General features: G+C 36.5%; 1 protein-coding gene across 1 annotated transcript in view; it reads left to right on the forward strand.

The window, feature by feature from the left end:
• LUZP2 (leucine zipper protein 2) overlaps positions 1 to 26,016 on the forward strand; it is a 551,161-nt gene extending 525,145 nt beyond the window's left edge. Inside the window, exons 11-12 of the mRNA XM_038568129.1 lie at positions 21,648 to 21,734; positions 22,496 to 26,016. Of these exons, the coding sequence (XP_038424057.1) occupies positions 21,648 to 21,734; positions 22,496 to 22,600 (192 nt within the window). The 3' untranslated portion in view covers positions 22,601 to 26,016. The remainder of the gene's footprint in view (positions 1 to 21,647; positions 21,735 to 22,495) is intronic.
• The last annotated feature ends 451 nt before the right edge of the window (positions 26,017 to 26,467 follow it).

Below are 26,467 nucleotides of genomic sequence, written 5' to 3' on the forward strand. Positions count from 1 at the left end.
TACAGCCTCCTTATTGTCTTCATTTGGAGATTAAGTAATGTGTATGGGTGCCAAACAGCCAAGGCATGAATTTGTGATCACTAAGATTATGCATCAACATGCTCAGAGAGCTGGTAAAGCATTGTTTCTGGGTATGTCTGACAGGGTGTTCCTGGAAGAGATTAGCATTAAATCAATAGGCTAAGTAAGAAGATTGGGTGCGAATTCTCTAATCCCTTGAGGACCCACGTAGAACAAAATGGTGGAAGAAGTGTGAATCTTTCTCTCTTTGAGTTGGGACATGCATCTTCTGCCCACAGACATCAGAGCTCTTGGTTCTTGGGCCTTCCAACTCTGGGACTGAGCCCAGCAGCAAACCCTCACCTTCCCCAAGTTCTCAGGACTTTGGTATCAGCTGGAAGTTACATCATCATCTCCCCTCGTTCTCAGTACTTCAAATTTGGATCAAATTATACCACAGGTTTTCCTGATTCTCCAGCTCACATAGGGCATATCATGGCATATCTCAGCCTCCATAATCGCATGAAACAATTCCCATGATAAGTCCCCTCTTATATATGTATGTATATATCCTATTAATTTTTTTATCTGGTGAACACTGACCAATACAGTCATTTTTCTATATTTGTATTCTGCATACTTTGGATATGTTTTGAAAAAATTGGCATTTGCCTTTTATGAAAGAGCTTTCTTTAATCAGATTAATCAGTGTGACTTAAGTTTTATACAGTGAAAGTACATGGTAGTTGTTAAGGTAAACTTTGATGTTACTGGCCTTATTTGACAGAATTATAGTTGGCAGTTTAACTCTTATTTTTTTTTTTTCTAATTTGTTTTCTACTCCATGGAACTCAAAAATCTAGAAACTACCAAATGAGGACATTTTAAAAAATAATAGAAGTATGATAAAATAGGGACCTGAGTGAAGACAATGACAGAAATAGTTGAGAGAAAGAAATCAGCAGAATATTAAAATGAGAAATCCATTAGACTTGCATCAAGTGAAAATGCAAAAGCAAAGACAAAAGTATAACATGGACCCCGATTTTCATGTTAAGCAATTGTGGCAATTATATTGTTCTCAGATAAAGTACAGGAGGAAAAATTTCAAGTTAATTTTTGTCCATCTACTTCTAAACGGAAGAAGTTCATGCACTCTTAATAACTAGAATAAACAAAAATTTACATTAGAGCTAATTTATTTATAAGAAAAATATGATAACTTAAAAAGAAAACTGTTGTGTAATTTGCATACCACAAAAATCAACATTTTTTAAAGACATATTTATTTATTTTAAAGATTGAGATAGGGAGAAAGCATGCACATGTGTGAGTCGGGCGAGAGGCAGAGGGAGAGAATCTTCAAGCAGACTCCCCACTGAACGCGGAGCCGGATTCAGCTCAATCTCATGCGTGACCCATGAGATCACAGCCTGAGCTGAAACTCCTAGTCAGGCACTTAATCAACTGAGCCACCCAGGTGCCCCCCAAACCATTTTTAAGTGTATATTTCAGTAATTCATGAAATGTATTGAATTGTGCAACTATTACCACAGCCCAGTTTTAGAACATCTCCATCTCCCTCACCCTAAATAAGATCCTCTAGCCTTTTTTTTTTTTAATTTTTATTTATTTATGATAGTCACACAGAGAGAGAGAGAGAGGCAGAGACATAGGCAGAGGGAGAAGCAGGCTACATGCACCGGGAGCCCGACGTGGGATTCGATCCCGGGTCTCCAGGATCGCGCCCTGGGCCAAAGGCAGGCACTAAACCACTACGCCACACAGGGTTCCCCCTCTAGCCTTTTTACAGTTAATGTCCATTATCAGCCTTAGCCCAGACAGACACTAACCTAGTTTCTATCTGTATAGGTTTGGCTTTTTATAAATTCTATATATTTCATCATATAATAATATAATATTTTGCATCTCACTTCCTTCACACAGTGTAATAGTCTTGAGGCTCATCCATGTTATAACATAAATCAGTAGTTTCTTTCTTTTTATTGCTGAATAGGATCAGTTGTATGACTATAACACATTTTTGTTATCCATTCATCATTTGATGCCTTTTGAGCTGTTTCTACTTTTTGGTTTTATGAATAACGACACTATGAACATTCACATAAACATTGTTGTGTGGACATATGTTTTAATTTCTCTAGAGTAGAAATGGAATGGGATATGATGAATTCCTTCTTGACTTTTAAAGAAGCAAATGGGTTTCCAAGGTGTGTGGACTGTAAATGCAGTGTTTGCATTTACAACCTAATCAGCAATGTGTGGAGTTCCAGTTTCTCCACACCTTTGTCACTATTTCTTATTGTCTGAATTTTTGCTTCATAGGTAAATTCTAGTGAGTATGAAGTCAAATTTCATTGCAAATTTACTTCTTAATCCCCTAATGGCTAATAACATTGAACACATTTTCATATACTTATTTGCAATTCATATATTTTCTTTGGTGAAATAGCTATTCAAATATTTTCCCCATATTTTGGTTGGGTTGTTTGCCTTCTTAATGTTGATTAGTAAGATTCCTTGTATATTCTGGATATAAATCCTTTGCCAGATATATGATTTGAAAATGATTCTCCCAGTATACTTCTTATCTTTTTATTTTCTTAATGGCATCTTTTAAAAACGAATAGACATTTTTTTAATGCAGTTGTTAGGTTTACAGAATAGTTGAGCACCATGCATAGAGTTCTGTATAGCAACTAGTTATCTTCCTATAAGTGACTTCTAGTTTTATTCCATTATAGTCTGATGGCATACTGTACATTTGTGCAGGTGTGCTTTCTGGCCCCAAATGCAGTCTACCTTGGTGAATATTCCATGTGACCTTGAGAAGAATGCAAATTCCCTCCTTTGATGAAATATTCTATACATGTCAATTAGATCCAGTTATTTTACGATCTCGCTCAGATCAATCCTATTCTTACAGATTATCTGTCTGTGTGATCTATCAGTTATTGATAGAGAGTGTTGAGGTCTCAATAATCATGGATTAATCCATTTCTATCAAAATTATTTGATTTTTCTATTGACTTACGTAAGTTCTGTATATATATTGGATATTAGCCACTTACCAGGTAACTGCTTTGAAAATATTTCCTCCCACTCTGTAGGCTACCTCTTTGTTTGTTTGTTGATTGTTCTTTTACTGTGCAAAGCTTTTTAGTTTGATGCTGTTCCCCTTGTTAATTTTTGCTTGTGCTTTTGATGTCTTGGCCATGAAATTATTGCCAAGGCAAATATCAGAGGTTTGTTGTTGTTTTTCTTTTTTTTTTTTTTTTTTTTTCCTAATTTTTCTTCTAGGAGTTCTCTGGTTAAGGCTTTAATTTAAATCTTTAATCTTTTTCAAATTATTTTTTTGTAAGTGCTGTGAAATTTTTGTGAGTGGTTTTATTATCATAACAGAGTTTTAAATCAGAAAGTGTGATGTCTTCAGCTTTGTTCTTGTTTCTCAAGATGGCTTTGGCCATTAGGAATCTTTTGTAGTTTCATATGAATTTTAGCATGGTTTTTCCTTTTTCTGTAAAAAATGCCACTGGAATCTTGATAGGAATTGGATTGACTCTATTGATGGCTATAGGTAGCATGGAGATTTTAGTAATATTCATTCTTCCAACCCAAGAAAACAGAATATCTTTCTATTTATTTGTGTCTTCTTCAATTTCTCTCATCAATATCTTATAACCTAGTATATAGCTCTGTCACACCCTTGGTTAAATTTCTTGCCAATCACTTTATTGTTAGGGTGCTATTATAAATGAGATTGTTCTCCTTATTTCCTTTTCCCCCCTCATGTTATGGGGTGGGGTTTTTTTCAAGTTTTTGTCTAGATTCCAGTTAGTTGACATACAGTGTAACACTGGTTTCAGATGTAAAATTTAGTGATTCATCACTTACATACAACATTCATCACAAGTGCCCTCCGTGATACCCATCTCCCCTGCCCACTTCCCCTCCATTAACCCTCAGTTTGATCTTCATAGTCTTAAGGGTCTGTTTCCTGGTTTGCCTCTCTTTCCCCTGCTCATCATGTTCCTCTGTTTTGTTTCTTAAACTCCACACATAAGTAAAATCATATGGTATTTATCTTTTTCAAGACTGCTTTGGCTAGGGCAGCCTGGGTGGCTCAGCGTAAGCCTGCCTTCAGCCCAGGGCCTGATCCTGGAGTCCTGGGATCGAGTCCCACATGGGTTCCCCGTGGGGAGGGAGCCTGCTTCTCCCTCTGCCTGTGTCTCTGCCTCTCTCTCTCTCTCTGTGTCTCTCATGAATAAACAAAATCTTTAAAAAAAAAAAAAAAGAAAAGATTGCTTTGGCTATTCAGAATTTGGCTATTTTGCAGTTCCATATAAATTTTAGGATTGTTTGTTCTGGCTCTATGAAAAATGCTGCTGGTATTTTGGTGGGGATTGCATTAAAATACTGTTTTTTTTTTTTTTTCTTTTCTTTTCAGATAATCCATTGTTAGTATAGAAAGACTATTGATTTTTATATGTGGGTTTTGTATCCCACAGCTTCACAGAATTTGTTTTTTAGCTTTCACAAATTTGGGGTGGAGTCTTTAGAATTTCTTTTGTCACCTACATTTGTATTCATGGCACCTACAATTTACTTCTTCTTGTCTGATTTGGATGCTTCTTATTTCTTTTTCTTACTGATTGCTCTGGCTAAGACTTCCAGTAATATGTTAATAGGAGTTGTGACAGCGGGCACTCTTCTCTGGTCCCTGATTTTAGAGAAATAGCTTTCAATTTCTCACCATTGAGTATAATATTATCTGTGGGCTTGTTATTTTGTTGAGGTATGTTCTTTTCATATACAATTTGGACTATAGGGGTGCTTGGGGGGCTCAACGTTTGAGTGTCTGCCTTTGGCTCAGGGTGTAACCCCAGGGTCCGGGGATCGAGTCCCACATCAGGCTCCCTGCACAAAACCTGCTTCTACCTCTGCCTATGTCTCTAACTCTTTCTGTGTGCCTTTCATGAATAAATAAAGTCTTAAAAAATTTTTGGATTGTAGATGGGCAGAGCGGCCACTTGGAATCTGCTTAGGCTTTGCAGCATGCAGGTTTATAATCTGCCAAGTCGTGAAGGCTGGTTACCATAAATTATACCCCCTTCTCCATTTCTACTGGATCCCTAGCCCCACATACTACACCAGTGATTTCCCCTGAAGCAAGACTGGAGGGACCTCCCAGGCATCATCCTGCAATGCTGGGGAAACTGGATGTTCAGCTTGGATTCTTTTTTTTTTTGTCCCTCCCCCAGAAGCTGTAAGTCCAGGGGAGCCCTCTTGGTGCAGCCTTGTGCTGGCCTGGAAGAGGGGCCAATGTGGTCAGAGTGTAGCCACTCATCATAACTTTCTAATGCTGTCCTCAGTCTCTATAGTCCTGAGCATACTTCAACCTCAATCCTGGCTTCTAGGATTTTTACAATGGTGTCTTGTCTGGATAGTTGCTAGTTCTCCCTGTGAAGAGGACTGACCTCAGGAACAAGCTATGTTACCATCTTGATGACATCATTCTCCATTCAGTGCCTCCAAATTTTAATGAAAGCCAGATGCAGTGTATTGGGTAATGGGAACTGAAGTAGATAGAACTTTGGTATGAGGTTATCTGGCTAGGAATTAGACTGGTTCCTGCATGCTTCATCCATACATGTCAGAGGCCTTCATTTCCGCTAATGTTCCTATGTTTTTCACCCTGATGTCTTTCAGGTTTTCCTAGACTCTTCTTAACATAAAGTATAAACTTCGTAGTTCTTTTAACTGTAATCACATTCCATATGCTGTTATGGTGTGGTGGAGGGGAGGCATTTAGTAATCCTTTGAGATTTCACATTTCTAAGTGCTCCTACAAGGTAATGACTCCCTAGGCTTCTACTTCAGCTAAATTTGTCTGTATTCTGTGTATTTACCTATCTTTCCAGTTTTGGAGTGATGATTTATCTGGTGATCTCAATTCTCTGACAGATGTAAGGAAAATTGTAGGTTACCAGTTTGTTTTTTCTTGTTTTGAGGTAAAAGTGACAACTTTCACTTTCAGAGGGCAAACCAGTAGTCTTAAACGGTGTAAAAAGTTTTTAATTTCAGTAAGGTCCAGTTTATCACTTTTTCTTTCTTGATCATGATTTTGATTTATCTAAAAAATATTTACCCAATCCAAGAATATAAAGATTTTTCTACATTTTCTTATTCCATTTCCTTGTTAAGGTTAGGTTTAGCTTTTCAATTACAATTAAAAAACAAAAACAAAAACCTGCTGGGAATTTGAGAGAATTTGCATTGAACCTATAGATCAGTTTGGAGAGAAATGTCCTCTTACAATATTAATTCTCCCACTCTATAAACGTTGGTCATCTTTCCATTTATTTATATCTTTTAAAATTTCCTTCAGGGAAATTTTGTAGATTTTCAGTGTACAAGGCTTGCACTTCTTTTGTTTTCTTTATCCTAATTTTAAAATTCGTTCTGATGTTATTATGAATGGAGTAGTCTTCTTAATTTCATTTCCAGATTGCTAATTGCTAGTATTTAGAAATGCAATGAATTTTTGTATATTTATCTTGTAATGGATTAGTTTCAAGTGACTATGAGCTCTGACTTAAACTGGGATGACATTTGCGAAACAACTACACAAAGTGGCAATGTTGATTTCAAGACATCCTGATGCTATATACAGAATAAGGAAGATAAATCCCTTATCTGATTTTGCTTATCAGTCTAGACTGATAAAGCATATTCCATTCTAGGAATGACAGTGCTAAGTTAAACAGTGACAAATGCAGTGTGTCTACTAAAGCTTGAGGGGGAAGGTTCAAGAGGAAATTCAGTATATAATGTTGATTGGTTTCATTTCTGTTTCAACCAGTTACCTAATGTGTAACCATGAGTATTTAATCCCTTCAAGGCTCATTTTCCTCCTCTAAAAAAAGAGAGATAAATGTGGCCTATCTTATATAATTTGTTAACGGTTCCAGTGAGATAGTCTAGCTTAACACCTAGTTTATCATGAACACATAGCAGGTCCTCAATAATTATCACTTTCCATTCTTTTATATAAAGCTATGCCTTTCACTTAAAACCTCAATAAATATTTTTGAATTGTATGTTTTAATTAATTTCTCAAAAGAGAAAAACTATGTGAAATAGGTCTTAGTGCAGTCTTATTCAGTGCTCCTCTTCAGGATAGTACCAGATGTTATTGGTGAAAACAGCTATAAGAAGGAGACGATTTCAATCAAATATAAAAGTGAACTTTTCATGAAAAGTATATGAACTAAGATTTAGCCACTGAAAACATAGTATATTATGTGATTGGATAATGAAAAACTGGGGCACCAAGGTGGCACAATCAGTTGGGCATCTGACTCTTGGTTTCCACTTGGGTCATGATCTCAGGGTCGAGGGATCCAGCCCTGCTGCTCAGCGTGGAGTCTGCTTAGGACTGTCTCTCCCTCTCCCTCTCCTCCCATCCTCCGGCTGGTGCACTTTCTCTCTCTCTCTCTCTCTCTCTCTCTCTCTCTCAAACAAACAAATATTTAAAAAAAAATAATGAAAAACAACTATTCTGGATGTATTTTGGAAATGAAGCAGTAGTATGGAAGAAAGGAATATCATGTGAGCATCTCTTTCAATTCCAGGATTCTGTGATCATCAGCAACCTCACTGAGAGCTGATGGGCATACGTGCAGTCTCTTCGTAAATAAATGGCAAAAGAGATGCATTTTGATTCCTATTGGTACACCCAATACTGAACAATATAGTAGAGAAAACCTTGAAATTACATAAAACCTAGATTTGAATGCCAACTTTGCTATTTCCTAACATGTCACTCCTGGCAAGTGATTTTATAATTCAGATCCCGTATCTATATAATGTAGATCAAGGATTTTCAGACTTTTACATACCTATGAATCACCAGGTCAACTGGTAAAAGTCTTTCACTCCTATAGATTATTAATCAGTAGATCTGGGGCACAGCCCAGGAATGTGTATTGTTTTAATAAACCCACCTAGATTTTCTTTTGTCAGTATTTTCTGACAAACATTTTAAGAACATTGGATGTTGATTCCTTACAGGTTTGTCATAATAATTATATGTTATATTAAATTAACTACACAGTGTTCAGTTATATCACAATGTCCTTATTAGTTCATTCTAAAAAAGCTGCTCTGTAATTCTAATACCCAAGGTCTCCATATCTTCTATGGTCAAGGTCCCAAACTTGGAATTAGAGACTTTACATTGTCTTAGATACCTTTGTGGGTTTTTTTCATTTCCTGCCCTAAACAAGCCTAAAAGGGTCATGTAGGAAAATGCTCTCTGGATTCTTTGCCTTCCCCCTTTTTTCTTTAGTAGACTTAGAAAACTTTAGGTAGATTGCCACAGGCTTAACAGCAAATTGGACTATCTGTTTGGTGTGTGTTTAAATTATTTTGAAAAGGCCTTCCTTAAATGATAGTATCAGAGACACATGGAGAAAGCAAAGGATGTACCTGCTCCATCATCCCACTTGCCGGAAGTTTGCAAGTGTGTCTCATATTGTTTAATAGCATATCAAGAATTAAAGACATTGAGCATTCAATTTTCATTTTCACTTAGGGATTAAGACTTAATGCGGATCTAAATGTGTTTCACAATATTTCCAACTCCTATAGGTAGCAAACATTTTTCTTAATGTGCTGAGAAAATGAAAAGCACAATGGCTTCTGTTTAGCATTGAGAGCACCAGCTCCGTTTCTTCCTATTACACCTGCTGGCAAGTCCCTGACCAAAGGGAGTTTATTTAACAGCAAGTATTGTCTAGGGAAAGGAAAAGGAGAAAATGTGCAGAAAAAAAAAAAAAAAATCATAGAGCTGCGAGTAGGAAATGATGCCAGCTTTTTAATGCTAAAAAAATTTTGGCAGAGATTTAAGGAATCCTGGTTTCCTGTTCTAGCCAGTATTCATTGTGTAGTATTTGATGGACTTGATGAGTTGTTGGCGGGTGCTGGACTGACAAAATTTTCTGGGCGAGTCATGCCCTACTGTAATTGGGCTTGGAGGCCACACAATATTATCATTCTGAGCTACATTTTATCAGACATCTGAGGAGGCTGGCTTTGCACAAGGCATTGTTATTGTGCTATGGTGGTTCCTTCAAGAAGGAACAGACGTGCCTGCAGAGAATGCAGAATGGTAGATTGTTTCATAAGATCTTCAGAACAGTTTTCTGCATTGCACAGCAGATATAAATCTCCAGGTTGCCCTATTAGAGCATCAATTTAAAGTTGTGAACCTAAGTGAACCTAAGTGGCACTTCTCATCAGAAGTTGTATAGAAACCATAATAACAATGGTTAATTTATTCACGTGGTAAATAAAAATAACCCCAAAAACACGCTGATATTTATTATAAGGACATTGGCCAAACAGTGCTGTGCATACAGAGCTTGATTTGGTTAACAATTCTTTGACTCCTCCTGTCTTCCCTGAAAACACAGAATGGTTTTCTCCTCTTGGCGCCCGTAGGGCTTGGTTCATACATATATTTCATCCTGTATTACAGTCGAGCTTGCAAGTTGATTATTTGTACAGAGTACTCATTAGATAATAAACAATTTGAGGACAGAATCTATAAAAATATTGGTATTTCCTTCAGGACCAAGCAAAATGTTCATTTAGCAGATGCTTATTAAAATTTCTCCAAAACATACAACATTGTGAAATGAGACAAGGCTGTGGTTTTCAAAAGTTCAACTATTTCACACGGAGTACTAAACACACTGCCAAAATACCATTCGGTAATAAATATGACAAATTTATTTGGTACAGAAAGGTGGCAGCCCAGAAAAACTTAGCCAAAATGTATTCATATTTTTAAGTAACCGAGACTTAATTCCATTTTTCCTTCTCTAGAATATTTTAAAAATCCTTCTTCTTTTTAGCTTCCAACCTGTTCTGTATTTTATTTCAATATGGAGAATCAACTGGACTTCTGTACTCGCCAGAGTTATTTTTTCTTGGTAGAATTTCAGGTTGCCCAGTTATATATTTGCATTAATCATTTTGAGTTCTTTTAGTGTTTTAGAGAAAGATCATAAGAGATATAACTGATCTCTCTTGTGAAGGAGCACCAAATGTTTAATACCAATAACAAAATTATAGTGATCAGCAGGATTCGAGATGTAAGCTCAAAGACTTGAACGAATTTCTGATAAATCACTCCATTTGCTTTAATTCTTAAAGTATTATTCATTATTTCTCAGAGAAGGAATAGGGTGTAATTTAAAGTAAACAAGAATGCCAAGGAAGCCATTTTCCTTTTATAGTCTTTCCAATGACTGGTAATTAAGTCCTAGAGCTCATGGGATTTTTGTTAAATTAACGTTTGCTAAGTCGAGCCCTGGGGTACCAAATGGTGAGCTAAGGTTCAAGGAAGATCGCGAGGCAAGGGAAAGTGAAATAAAGAACTTCATTAGTCACAAATTTTGAAGGAAATACAATGCATAGGTCAGTGGAGCACATGGAGGGAGGTCAACGCAGGAGACAGGCAGAGAGGGAGCAGCAGGACCTGAGACACATTTTTTTTTAAGGTTGGTGGGTAGAGTGCATTGGGGTCCTTGTCTAGGTCTGACTGATCAATTTGAAGCAAAAAGAGCAGGAATGTTAGTAAGATCCAAGAATAGGGAGGAAGGAGAGTCTTATCTAAGAAACAGAAAGGAGAAGTGGGGGTGGGGTGGTAGAGACAAGAGAGGCTGTTTATCCCCGGGGCGCTGGGGAAGTCATACCAGGAATTTACTCCTTCGGGGCACCTGGGGGGCTCAGTGGTTGAGCACCTGCCTTCTGTCCAAGGCATGACCCAAGGGTCCTGGGATCGAGTCCCACATCGGGCTCCCCACAGGGAGCCTGCTTCTCCCTCTGCCTGTGTCTCTGCCTCTTTCTGTGTGTCTCTCGTGAATACATAAATAATTTTTTTTTTAAAATAAAAAAGGGAATTTACATTTTCTTTTTTTTTCTTTAAAATATTTTATTTATGTATTCATGAGAGAGAGAGAGAGAGGCAGAGACACAGGCAGAGGGAGAAGCAGGCTCCATGCAGGGAGCTCAACATGGGGCTCGATCCCGGGTCTCCAGGATCACACCCTGGGCGGAAGGCGGGCGCTCAACCACTGAGCCACCTGGGATCCCCAGGAATTTACATTTTCTTGTGACTCTCCTGAGTGTCGTCTAGGACATGCACTCCTAGAGAGGCTAGTGTCATTTCCAAGCCCCAGCAGACCTCTTAGCCACACAAAATGGATGCTGAAGCAGCAATTCGTATGGATATTTAGCTAAACTCTTAGATATGTCCTTTTAAAAAGGTCATTCTAAATATGACTTTATTCTCATAATTTCTGAATAGGATATTTGCTTTGGAGCCAAAGATGTGCCTGTATCATAATGAAAATCTCTTGAGACAGCTAAATCCCTAAGTTAAATTAGTTAGACTGATCTGATGATTTTGCATTGAGGAGGGGAAAAACAAAACAAAACAAAAAGTAAAGACATCCAAGTTTAAGGCTATTTAGGATTAATGAGCGGTAGGTTAATAAGTTTTTTTTTTTTTTTTCTTGCCCTGTTAAATCATAAACAGAAAAGGATGAGACAGGATGAGACAGAAAGAACCATAGGCTCTGGGCGAGGGGTGTCAGCAACAAATCCTTTGGCAATATCAACATTCCCTAATGACCAGGGTCAATGTGTTGATTCCAGGGATGTGATATTAAAATGACCGAGTGTCAGCGTTTCCATTCTCATAGGATCCAAATATTTGTTGACAAAAGAGAGACATTTTGATTGAAGGAAGTAGAAGCTGAGGATAGGAAAGGAAGGACAGAAATTAGACTTACCTGAGTACCTACTCGAGATACGCCATTAGGAACCATTATATAGTTTTAATTTAATCCAACTCGTCCAAGAACCCCCTCAGGTAGGTAATACTTTGCCTACTTTACAGATAAGTCATCAGAACCTCAGGAAGATGAAGTAACGTTTCCAAGTCCATACAGCCAGTAAGGGCTAAAGGAACTCCAACCTGCGGGGGCCTAACTCCTCACTCCATTCACCTAGCAGGTCACCTGTTTTATCTCATTTCACATTGACGTCACTGTTGAATGTCACCATTGTCATCCACATTTATAAATGAGGAAAAAGCGAGGTTAAGTTGCAATTTTCCAAACCTCATTCCACTGGAAAGTGCTAGTCTGTGATGAAATGTTCAACAGTTCAAAGGTGTAGAAAATGGACATTGAATAAGGAGTCAGATAACAAAATTTCAGTGGATTTTCCATGAATCAATCAATCTCTCTGTGTCTCTTACCTCTCTCTCTCTTTCCCTCTGCTCCTCAAGAGGAAAATTTCCTTTGACTTTTGGATATATTTTTAGTATTAAAATGTTCTTTCTTTTCTGAAACACTGTTGAAACTTAGGGGTGTGTTTGTTTGTGGCTTTATTTGTTCTAATTTTGAAATTTGAAGCTGACAATCCTGATGTTTATTTGGTGTTTAACTTTATTCTTTTATAAAATACCAACATCCAGGAAACTCAGTGTTCATTAACTTACCCCCATTATCACAGATGTGGGAGATGGAGTTGGGACTCAAATTCATTTACACACAGCTCCAAAGCCTGGTATCTCCACATTAAAACGAAGGTCCTTAGGGCACCTGAGTGGCTTAGTCACTTGGGCCTCTAACTCGATTTCAGCTCAGGTCATGATCTCAGGGTTGTGCGATCAAGCCCCGTGTCAGGCTCTCTGCTCAGTGTGGAGCCGGCTTAGGATTCTGTCTCTCCCTCTGCCCCTTCCACTTACACTCACTCTATTTAAAAAAAAAGGTGGGGGGTAGGGGTCCTGATAATTATTAGGACGTCTCAGCATCACAGTTTTCCCACCATGTTGTGTTGTTTTCCATGTACCAAGATAAATAATTAGCTGGGCTTGTCTCAACTACATAGTTTTGTAGTTACTTTGCCTGCTTTCTGGCCATAATATGACATTTTGTCAGATAGCTAGCTGTTCGTTGCTCAAAAGCACAGGAACAAACTGGTTATTCTGGTGGTGGTGGTGTGTATGTGCGAGATAAGTGTAATCACTTTAAGAAAATTGTATTCATGGCTTATCTCATTTCATAATTTGCAGACCCAGCTGTGCTCTTCCCTAGGTCTCCTGTATAACTGAGTAGGTGAGCAGCATAGCGAAGCAGCTGGATTCATGCGTGTTTTCCTCATCAGTCTTCATATTTTACAACTGGAATTTTTGGATATATGTATATTACTAATCAGGTTAAATTTTACCTGAGATGGAATGTTTTGAAGGCCAGTGCTAGCCAGATTGCACAATTTTGTGAAATTTTCAAGATTACTACTTAAACATTTTTTGTGTGTGTGTCTTAAGATAGAAAATAGTTAACTTGCATAATTAATCAATTATTCACCAAAGCTAGTTGCATCTGTATCCATTCTTCCACAAGCAAAATTACATTTTTTAAATCACATGTGCATGAGAAAAAATGACATCTGAACTTTTCCGTTTGTTAGAGAAAACTTGAGACTCAAATTGATAAAGAAGGGAGAGCTTAAGTGTCCAGGCACTGTTTCAACTTAAAATCACATTTTTTAAATGAACATATATATTTTTTCTATAGGGAAACTATACGGATAAACAGTTCTTCTATAGGTGGTTGTAGCTCATTGAAAAGCATCAGAACAGCCATGTCCCCCAAGGAAGAAGAAAAAGGAGAAAGAAAAGAAACAGAACAAAGAGTGGGGAGGGGAAAGTGGGTGAAAAAGACGGAGGACAGGAGGGAGGACAGGAGTGGAACAACAGGTGAAGAGATGAACAGTTTCAGAGATGGAAAGGCAGGCAGGCAGGCAGATATGTGTTCTGTGTTATTTTGAAATCATCAAAAATAGGAAAGCACAACAAAATTGTCTGTTTTGTTCTCCCCAACTTAATTGCTGTGCTTCGACATTTGTCAGTGTCAAGTTTGGTGCATTTATTTCTGTATGTTTTACACGCACTTCTTATGCATCGCTGTGATTTTAACTGTATAATTTTGTATTTATTACATGTCTTTAGCATAGGTGTTTTTCATATTAATAAGAATCCTACAAATGTCTTCATGACTACAACAATATTTCATCTTATTTTATCGTTATTTAATGAGCTTACTTATATTCAACCATTATTTTGTTTTCTCTTTTACTGTTATACAAATCCCAAATTCAGATTTCTGTGTGAAAAGGTTCCCCTTCTTTCTTTTTTCTTTAAATGTGGATTATTTTCTTCAGAGAGAGACTATCCCAAGTGAAATGCTGAATCATGAACATATTTAAGACCACTGTACCTATCTGATTAACTTATTTTCCAAAATATCCATATTGATTTATTTCTACACCAGCATGGTAAAAGAGAAATAGAGCAAGAAAGAGAGAAGCCTATTTTATCAGGCTGGAGCCAACAACAGGAAATGTATCATTTTTCCTTGTTTCCTCATTTGACAGAAAAAAATAGCTTACTATTGTAATGATTATTTGTAAATTATTGGTGTAATTGGGTCGTATCATTTTCCTGCAATGACATGAGAATGGCATTGTATTAATGCCTCTGAAAAAGTTCGTGTAGAACTACTTTTCCTTCCAAGCTGTGTGAGCCACATATATCATTTATATAAACAATTATTTGATGAAGACATAGTATCAGGGAGTCTACTACGATATAACAATAGGTATGACTTACGGAGTACCTCATACGTATCAGGTGCTCTGTTCCGGATGGTTGACAAATTCACTGTTAGGTTCATAATTGCTACTACGATATATTGAGATCTTATAGTAAGAGGCACTGAGCTAAGTGATTTAAATCATTCTCCTAGGTAATCCTTACAAACGTTTATAAAATAATATAGTTCTACACTTCACAAAAATGGAAATTTAGATTAAGAAAACATGGATAACTTATCAAAGACCACAAAGCTACTAAGCAGTAGGTTTAAAGACTTGAACACTGGTTAAGACAGACTTCTTAGCCTACAAATTTAACCACTATCTTATTCTGTTTAGTCATAAAATCTCTTGTATAAAGTAGCATTTTTCACTTCTTCCTAAATTGACCGTTCCATTTCAGCTTGTCCCAGAAAGAATGAAAAGAATGGAAATTAATTGATCATTATTCTAGGTGGTATTGGGGAATGAGTCCAAAAAAAATAAAAAAAGCAAAATCAGTGTGACAAAAAGTTCTGTATATGTGTGTGCACTTAACAACAGTAATAAAAAGAAAATGTATGAGCCTGAGTAGGTGACAGCAGAGACTCATTCGCTTAAGACCCAGTCATTTGTCTTCTGAGACTTTGCTGTAGTTCATCAAGGTGAGTCCGAAGGCCATGCTCCTATATCACTTCTCACCTGTTTAAGAAAACAGTCTCCAACTCCCTTATCCCATCCGTCTCCCCAGCCTTCTGTACTTTATAGGCAATGGGAAATCACACATTTGTGTATGGGGTGATGTTTTTCTAATTTGTTTTGATGTGATGGATTTTGGGGGGCAATGAGTTAGCCTGACGAAATAGACGTTAGGAAGATATTTCTGGAGACTGAGTGGCAGATAGATTGGAGAAAGCAAGGTTAGAGAGAGTTGAATAGTTTAGTTCAATAATCAAGGAAAGAAATAAGGGAATAAACCCCATGATCTCTGAAAGACAGAGAAGGATTACAGTCTAACATATTGAATAATTTTAATAAAAAATGGTTTACAGGCTCACCCATGGAAAGACTGTCAGCTACTGTCACCTGCAAGTTTTGCTTTTGCAAGCCAAGATAGCATAATCCTCAGGCAATGATCGCTCTTGAGTCTATATGTAGCAGTTAAATTGTATTAAGTATTGTTGTCCTTGTTGTTGCTTTTCTTAGATTCTGACCAATGCCTATAAGGGAAGAGTCTCAAGATTTACTGTCTCTTGAGTTGAATTGTGATGAAAAGTTAAACATGCCTTGATCATATGTAGTGTATAAGTTTCCAGCACAGATTGAATGCAAATCATTTGAATAAAGAATCTTTTTTTTGGTTATTGTTCTTTCAGTTGCATAATTTAACTTAGCAATCGACTCATGAAATAAGTTCTGAAACTCCCAACTCCAGATATTTGAGTATTTAAACACAATTTCTGAAAAATGTAGCCGAGTTTCAGCTTCTTGTCAGCCTGACGAGAGAAGGAAAAGGAAGCTGCCCTGACAAGTCCTGATGATCTCCAGAATAGTGCAAGGGAGAGACAAGGGCTTATAAAAATGGCATGGATTCCAAAAGTTACACTATAAGGAAAAAGGTTCTGCTGAGGGATGGCGGGTCTTTTTGTTTGGTTTGTTTGTTTAAGATTTATTTATTTTCTTAATATTTATTTGAGAGTGAGTGCGTGAGTGAGTGCAGGGAGCAGCAGAGGGAGAGAATCTTCAAGCAAACTCCCTGCTGAGTGCAGAGCCCAACAGTGGGGCTCAGTCTCATGACCCAGGAGATCACACCCTGAACAAGGGACTGCATTTTTAGGCAGGTGTTGTACAGACTGATCACTGTCAAGCCCCACTAATGAATCTCTTTAGATTCCCACATAAGGAAAGCATTAACTTGTAAACTTCCTCAGACAAGTAGGCGTATTTTTGCAGGATATTTATACTATACCTGTCTCTTCATAATTGCAAAGTTAAGTATACATATCACTATGTGGCCTAGAAGGTATCCCATGAACTATTCCTTTTCTAGTTAGCGCTCAGTAGTAACCGTCTTGGCTGACCTCAGCACTATGACCTTTGATGTGTTCTCCAACTTCATGAATAGTGTAACTTCTTCCTCCTCCTGACTCTGCCGCAGACAACTCTACCCATTACACAGGGATGAATTTCTTTGTCACTTCCTTCATGAAGAAATCCCCAGTCACCCTAAGTAACCAAGAGTCATATTTTCTTCTTTTCTGGATAATACATCTCACTGATTCATCAGGCCCCCATAGGTACCTACTATTTACTAAGTTGTCTTTGTTGAATGTTTCAAAAGTACCCGAGGAAGAGGAAGTATTTTGTTGTTAAAAATTGTGTCATTAGCTGAAACTGTAAAATCTAACATGACAATAAGACATTATAAGGTTAAATAATCTTGTGAGGAAAAAAGTACATGGAATCTTGGAATGAACCCAAATTACAGCCACAATACTTTTATGGCCTTGAAAACATTGTATAACTGTTGATCTCGTCATGTGTAAATATGAGGGGTTGAGATGAAGGGGACAAGAGAGTAGATAATAAAACGTCAAGGGAGGAGGGCTATTAAACAGAATTTTAAGACCATGAAAAAGCCAGCACTATTAATAGTAACAAAGACACTGGGAGAAAGAATTGGGAAAAAAAGATTATGTGTTATTGTCACATTTAAAAAGGCATCTGTATATTGTGTTCACACAATTATTTTTTAAATTAACACCCCAAAAAAGGTTTTTATTTACAGTTTAACCACCATTTACCTTCACAAAGTATGGAACCAAAACATCAACTATGGTTAAGTTATCAAAACAAAGGTAAAGCAACACAAAAGTAAGATCCTTTAGGCTCACACGATATGACATATAAGTCTCCTGCCCTTAATATCTGTATTAGCTTCCAGTTATAAATTATCATGGAGTGAAGGGCTTTAATAAATACTATTTATCTCTTATTTTCCACCAGTCAGGAGTCTGGCAAGTCTTAACTAGGTCCTGCTCATGGTTTTACAAGAGTAAAATTAAGGAGTTGGCCAGTTATATTCTCATGACTATGTTTAATTGGATAAATCTTTAAATCCATCAATATCATTCTGCGTAACCTTGAAACTTCTATTTTCTCATCTTTAAAAAAATTATTAGAGAGAGGGAGAGAGAGAGTGTGTGTGTGTGCGTGCGCGTACACGTGCACACACGCCCACATGGGAGGGGTGGAAGAGGAGAAGCAGAGATCTTTCAAGCAGACTCCCCACTGAGCGTGGAGCCCACCGCAGGGCTCTGTCTCATGACTCATGAAATCACGACCCAAGTTGAAACCAAGAGTCAGACACTTAACTGACTGAGTCACTTGGGCATTCCTCTCATCTATTTTCCTTCCAACAAAAGAACATTATGTTAATTTTATTATTATTTTTTTATCTATAGTGTCAAATTAAAAGTATTAGTCCTTAGTGGTTTTGCAACCCTTCAAATCAGCACTTAGGTTTTCATTTCCTTTTCTCCCCCCTTTCCTTCTTCCTCATTACATGACTGTTGGTTCTGCCCCAGACTTCGTATGTATAATGTCAGTGTCAGCTCATCCTAATTTTTGGCTTGTAATCATCAACAATGCTAATACTAACATGAAAAGTAGTAGAAGGAGAAAGGAGAGAGTGTTTATTATTTGTTAAGTATTTATACTGCATATGTTTGTTTTCTCATTTTGTCCTCAAAATAATTCTGTGAAGTAGCTCTATTTTACAGCCAATGAACTGTTAAGTGTTACGGTTTCTATGCACTGTATCTCTGAGGCCCAGAGATAAATAACCATCAAATTATTTTATCAAGATCACCAATGAATAAACATCAGACGTAAAACTCAAACTAAAGTCTATTTTACTCCAAAGCATTTTAAACGTTAGGGAAAATTACGTTTATACTACAATATTAGAAATGTGTCCTTTCTCTGTTTTTGTCTTTTATCTTCCTTAAATACAGTTGTCTGTAATTTTTGACAGCCTGGGTGATGTTGGCGATAAATGCGAGAGGACTCTGTTAAAGAAATTTCCCCTTTATGTTCTCACCGAATGAATGCCCGATTTATCAATGGCTACAAAGTTGAAAAGATGGTTATTAAGGCATGATACCTGCAAGTTATAATTATGTTGCTCTTATATCTATTGCTTCTCTGAGAAACACTAAGAATTTTATGAACTTCCATCTCATGAAATTTCTACAATGCCCGTGAGGCACAGAAAAAAAAATAAATTTAAAGGTAGTGTTCATTATAAGATCAAAGTATCAAAAAAAGGTTCGAGCTATCTTTCAGCCACATAATATTTTCTTTAATGTTGAAGTTTAATAAGTTTTCATTGTTCAGATGATCAAAGGCTTGTCTGAAATAGTCGGCTGTGCTTGCATTAATGAAAGAAAAAACTCCACTGCAAATCCTATAGTATCTTCCTCATGAGAATGACCTCAAGTGGAACACCACACAAGACAGGTTTTTGAGGTCAAATAGATTTGAAAAAAAAAATTGTTATATGTCCTTCTAGGTGATTTATAATGCGTTTGTGCATTATGAAGAAATGGATTTCAAATTTTAGTGTGCACTGGAATTGTTGGAGTGCTGATTAAAAATGCAAGCCCCATGGTCATAGGACTGAATTATCACCCTGGAGTATAGTGTTTTAACAATAACCTTATATAATTATATGAACAGGTCATCCAAGACCAGAACTTTAAGAAATTATATGTTAAAAGCTTGAGAAGAAAGACTTTAAATACAAGTGTTTCATATTCAAATAAACTTTTCTCCCAAATGTGTATGACCTAGAAACTCCATTATCCTAAAATATATTTTGGGAAAGGTTAGACTTTGCAGAATACTTTCTGCATTGATCATGGTTTTTTAGCCTGGTTTTATACAACTATTTAATTTTTCAAAGGCTGAATGCAAGAATGAGAAAAAACACAAGCCAGGTGTATTACCATAACAAAATATAATAATAATAATAATAATAATAATAGGAAAATTTTAGATCTCAGGTCTAATTCAAGCCCATACAACATAAAAACAAACACATTTCTTAACATACACGATTCCTCTGTGCCTCTGCCTAAAATTCTTTGGAATGAGGAGTCAAGGTTTTGACTACTGATTTCCATCATTATAGTTGTTACCTTACTTTGCTCCTATAATGTAGGCTTATATAGAAGAAGGGGCTATGTGTAACCATTTTGGAGTCTCAATCAACTAGACCTACGTTTGATCGTATGAAAAAAAAATCAGGCATTTATTAAAATTCTGAAGGACTAAAATATTTTCATAGCCAATGTTTGTTTTATTCATTATTACTTATTCAGAGATTTCATATTGACCACTTGTTGTGTGCTGGCATCATGCTGGGATGTACAGCTGATAAATGTAACCTCTGTCTTCAAGGAAATTGCAATATATTGGGGAGCTAGACATGCTTATACAGATAAACACAATGTGAAGTGATACAACTTCTATATGCTCTGTACCCTTAGAGCAGGCAAACGTGACTGAGTCTCTCTACTGGTGGAAATGACATTCTAGGGAGGGAATGAGTAGCTGGTTGTAGGATGTCACAGTGGAGAGAGACTTTTATGAAGGTGAGGTGGCATACAGATAGACATGGAGTGGTAAAGGATCACCGTGTGTATTCAGTTAAGAGCAGTATAGTGCAGAAACAGGGAGCATATGAAAATAACTTTGCTCTAAAATCTGAACTGGAGTAGGTTAAGTCTCCTGTACAGCCTCTTAAGCTGTCATCTATTTGTAGAATTTGTAGGACGTTAGAGTTTGAAGGACACGTAGGTCTCCTCCCCGTTGTCAGGTCCCAAGGAAACAAACTGACTTGTTCAAGTTCAGAGCTACCCAGTGGCCATGCGCTCTTAAACTTCTAGGCTCTGTTGTACACATGGAAAGGACACACCCCCCGCAAAAACAAGAAGCATATTCTTACAAGGAAGAGTTATTGTAGTTACTTTGAAAATGTGCTTAAAATAAAGAGGCAGAAAAAGAGAGAGGAAGGAAGAATAAGAGATAGTATGGAAAGGAGGAAGAGAAGAGAAGCAGAGAAGGGAAGGGGGAGGGAAGGAGAGAAGCAGAGAGCATGGGTGAAGGGGAAGGAAGGGAAGGTCAATATTTTAATCTTGGTTAAAATAAAAATGAAGCCACCCCCATAACATAAAATACAATACAATACAATACAATACAATACAATACAATACAATACAATACAATACAATACAATAAAATAAAATAAAAAAATAAATAATAAAAAATAGATACGAATAAAAATGAAGCCCAATTGGAATACACTGCCAGCAATTCTTCAAAACTGGTGAGGCTAATAAATAAGATGAGAATTCCTGGTTAGTAAAATATAAGATTTTATTTTTCAAAATATAATACTTTGTTCAAGGTCCTGAGGAGCTTTTGCTAGACAGATTGATGATTATGTTGTTTCACTCGCTTCAAGTTGGCAATATTGATGTTCCTGTAGGCATACAGACCACGGACATATTCAAGTTTTAGAGTCCAGATTCATCACAAATAACAGTAGTTTTATAATTCTTTACTTCAGTTCAACTGTTTTTACAAAGGAAAAACTTTCCATTTGAATGGAATTTTGTCGTAGTAGCTGATGGCCATCAGTACCCCTAAGGTCCCCACACCACCTGTCAGTGCTTGGTCTCTCCTTGGGCTCGGGCCACGGTTGTGATGAGGCAGTTTTGTCCCTATGTTGTTGCCCTTTCGGCTTGCATCAAAGCGAAAGAAGTTTCCCAGTAGGAAGAATTGAGGGAATTTTTCTATGCCCTCTTTCATAGAATTTAACTACATTCATCTATTTTCATTTGCAGCTTTTACAAGAGGGCAGGACCTGCTTAATGAAGCCGAAAGACAATCAATCAAGCAGTGTCACTATAGAGCCAGCGACTACCCCAAAGGTATTTTATTTGTTTGTTTGTTTTGATTTTGTCAGAAAGAACTTGAATCCTTTGGGTCCAATGATTTTTCTCTAGCTGAAGCAGGAATGTTGTATTGACTAATACGAGATACGTCCTCCACCTAGTGCTTCTGGACCTTTCCATGACCACTTGTGCCTGCCACTAAGTTTCTGGTTTAATCATCTGAGGTAGTCAGAAGAACAAGGGTGGGGGATGTACACCCCGCCCCCTACACCACACAACCAAGAAACAAAACAAAAATATACGGGCAACAAAAAACATGCATCTATTCCTTAGAAAACAAAAAAGATAAACGATTTGGGGAAGCAGAGGGGGTAGAAAGAAATACATATCCGCAACAGAAACAAATGACAAGCACATTTCAAGAACTTAATTTCGAACTTCTTTCTGAACTGTTCTATATTGGACCAAAAATATTATATCATAGCAATTCTTAGGATTCATCTCACTTACCACATTTCCTAACTTTTGGGTTGGGTTAATCAGAGTTGAATGGTTTAGCCAAAGTCTTCTCGAAATAATTTTTAAAGTATTGTGCTGTTTGTAAACAATATTTTATGTACTTCCTTGAAATAGAAGTATTAACATATTTACACTTATTTTATTTTGGCCTAGCATGCATTTACTATATTTGTTGAGCTTCAAAAGTTTATATTCCTGTTCTGTTAGGATTTTAATTTTTACCTTAAACATATATTTATTTTAACTATCCTCATTGTCTTTTCTGTATTGCTTCACAGAAATTGCAAATGCCTCCTTGTACTGAATGTGAGGTGAAGAAGACTCCAGAAAAACAATTGACCAGCTTTGATGGGAGGGCGACTAGAGAAGAAAAAATACTGTAAATATCAAGAAACTGTGTTAAAAGCATTCATTTACGATTGTCTTCATACTCTTTTTCAGCCACAGGCTTGATGGAAATACTAAGTTTTTAAAGCATGCAACTTTTTCACAATTTTCTGTACTTTATATAAAGTAGTCTACAAATTTTCCAAAAGATTCCAGGCCAATTATGATCCTTAAGCAATAACCTAATTAAAATGGATATCCACCGTCATAAATAGTCATTGTCATCAGTAAATTGCCCAGTATAAATTGGTCAGTTTTAACTCAAATGCACTGAATGACATTTAATTCTTCTGGTTCATTGGGTATCTAGTACTTATATGATCTAGTTCTGAAATCAACTGGAGGATGGTAAAATGTTGTGGATCCTTGGCATTCTTAGAATCCAAATTGCAGCCATATCACCAAGATTTTGGTCTGCATTGGCCAATGGGAGTCACTTTAAGTTTGGAATCTGCGTCAACCCGAATATGCTGTTTCCTTGAGGGTGTTTATTGCTGTTCTTCCTAATATTTTGAACCATGTCTAAATAATGTCAAGGCAATTCTGTGAGATTTTTAGCCAGTTAACAGAATTCACTAAACATGTTTGACATGATATAGACAAATTATCTGGATGAATGACTAAATTTCTGACACAATTGACAAGATTTTTTTTTGGCATTCTATAGACACATCTGTATAGTTGTCTGCTGGAATTACTCCACGTTAGGAATTGAGATCCTTAAAATGCTTGGCAAGATTTTTTTTTGAGTGAAATTGGGTAGTGGAATGTGGGATGACAAGGGGGTTACAAAACACAAATATGCAAGCAGATAATACACATTTTAAAATAAGGATTTAATGAATGCAAAAATAGCCATGTAGAACCAATAAAACCCAGATTTGTATATTTTGAAAACAACAAGTCAACAGCCATGATCATCTTTGAAATTGGGTCTCTACATACCACTAATCAAATACATGCACTCCTGAATAATCTGAATGTAGCTCACAGGCAACAGGAATTGATATCCGAATAGTTATCTGATTGATAGAACTGGTATAGCATCAAACTTAAAGACTCAAATTAATGGGTTAAATGATCCAGTCAGGTTGTCTGCACTCTTCTGCTGGCTAGATCCGTTTTGCAAATGCACAAAACATATAAAATGATTGATTTTACAGAATGGCTCTGCCAAGCTACAATTAATATATTTGGAGCACAGTATCCTGGCGGGTCGTCTTAGAATATATTGTTAATTTAAGAAAGAAAGGTAGAGAGGGAGGGAGGAAAGGAAAAAAAAAGGAAGAAGGAAGGAAGGAAGGAAGGAAGGAAGGAAGGAAGGAAGGAAGGAAGGAAGGAAGGAAGGAAGGAAGGAAATCTGTAATCAATAGGTGAACTTAAATTCTGATCTATAATGGCATGCCTGTGATCACAATGACATATTCCAAGAAATTTAGTGATTTGGAGAAATGGCAAACTATCATAAATAGTGTAAGTATTATTGATATAATCATGTAGCAGTTATACTTGTGGAGTAATTCATGCCATTTATCAGTATTTTTTTTTAGATTGCAAGCTACCCAAGAAAAAAAAGAGAATTTATTTTCTAGATGATCCTTTGAGTTTTCCAATGAAGTGCCCAGGATAGAACAAAAAACTGAAGGTCCAAATTTCCTCCCGATTCCTCAGCTCTAATACTCATTTGATTCTATTAGATGGAATATTGCTAGCTTCCAAGTTTGATGGCTTATCATTTCCCCACTGTACCCAGAAAGCCCAACCACCTCCAATGATTATGAAAGGAAAGCTGCTAATTTACTTTCACTTTAGGTTCACTTTCCCACACACACCGTGTGCTCCAACTTCCCTCCTAGACTCTATGGACCCTATGGAACGTTAATCACTATTTTTACCTTATATGTTTTGAGGCACCTTCGGAACGAATGAAAAGAGAATTGAGCTGATATTTTCTGAAAATTTTTATAAGATGTTGAAGGATGTGATCAAATTTGGACAGTTTCATTTGTAAATTATTCTTCCTGTGCCCTAAATCTCTAGTATGTGACAATAATCAACGTGTTTCTCTTAATTACTGGCATGATCAAGTGGGCTTTACATGAGTGTAATGTATAGATTTTCATTTAACAATAGATAGCATTATGCATCCTGCAGTTTACTGTGGTATAATAATTGCATTATTTGTTTCAAAAAAAAAAAAAGAATTGTAGCAGAGGTGCTTTATAGATATTTTTAAGAAATGTTACGGAAGCTCCTTTTAATAGTCAAGCACATAATTTCTTTTTTCTTAGTGTGTTATGTGACTTTAGTGAATGTGTTTTTTTCTCGATCCTTTAATTGCTTTAAAATAGAATCCAAAAGGTTTAAAATGTTTTACTTACATGTGCAAGATTTGTCCATAAAAGAGATGCTGTCTCTCAGTATTTCTTTTAATTAACAGCTCCATAAATTGATGTTGTTTTTGAGAAGTTAACATTCATAGCCTAGCTACCCTCACATGGAAGAAAATATTAACCTAAATCTTAAATTGGGGTAGTATAATTCTACTACGTGCCCGTAATGGTAAGCAGTAAAAGATTACTTAAGATTTGAAGAATATAAATTGACTCCTATTGAGAAACAAACATACTTTGCAATGGAATAAACTTGTTTTAATATAAGTACTAATGAAACTAACAAAAACATATTTCTCTAGTTATTTAAAAATACTAATCGATGCTATATATCCATTCTAAGTTAGGAATTTGTTTTGGGCTTTTTTTTCCTTTTATATGCATTAACTATGTAAATTGGATGAGGGCCTAAAACTCACAAGACCCAACTGAATGCTGACTGTCTGTTCAATCTCAACGTGCTCAGAAGAAAAGGGACTGATTCGGTAATTCACCTGGTTGTGGTTTTCTGTGTGATCTTAAATCTCTGAATACTGAATATACTAGATGGCTAACTCTTTTCTTTTTTAATTCTTCAAGCAGATATTTAGCATTCTAATGCTTCTTCAGACACAGTTCTGTTTCATAAAACATACTGGATTACAAACCGAAGGCAGTTACATGAGAAGCAGATATTTACCGTTTTAGATTACAATGTGGATAGTTGGATTAAAACACTATTTGTGAACTTTGCTCTAATGGAATCTTATATTTATAGCTCAGGTACTGTAAGTAGCACTAATTACAGCAGAGGCTGAAATTATTACTGATGCCATAGAGTAAGGTGAGCCGGCCCAACCTAGGGAATTCTGAAAACATAGCCTTGTTTACTTAGGGGTCATTTTCTTAGTCATGTGTACAAGTCTTAATTTTCCCCAAACCATTTGTTGGATCATGTTACATAATATTAATGGTCAATGATGAAGAATAAAATTTACTGAAAGATGGCCTATTTTTCCTCAATAAAGATTTGTTACCAAGACTACAATGTATATCCTCCTACATAAACTAATTGAAAAAAACAAATATTGACATGAAAAATAGTACTTGCTTCTGTGTGTCAAGAGCTAAGGACATTTTGGAAATGTCACTCTGAGAGTATCTTCAATCTCTCTTTGGCCTGTCCCAGAAATCTTTCATTTTATTTATTTATTTTTTTCGTTTTGTTTTTGTAGACTTCCATGGTGTCATAGATTTTTGAATTTTTATTTGCAAATGAGCTTCAAGTGCTCAGAACTAGCTGCTTCCTAGAAGGTCCTCAAATATTTGTTGACTGAATTAATTCAGAACTGGAAGCAGCAAGGGAAGAAAAAGGAAGCAGAAGGGAGCATATATCCCAGTGCAGTAACAGAGAATCCTAAGATGTAGTCTTAGGAAGAGAAAACACGTAGAATGTTTTAGTTTGGGTTTTTTGTTTTGTTTTGCTTCTGA

Source organism: Canis lupus, chromosome 21 (assembly GCF_011100685.1).
Source record: "Canis lupus familiaris isolate Mischka breed German Shepherd chromosome 21, alternate assembly UU_Cfam_GSD_1.0, whole genome shotgun sequence".
In the NCBI taxonomy this organism is placed as follows: Eukaryota; Metazoa; Chordata; class Mammalia; order Carnivora; family Canidae; genus Canis; species Canis lupus.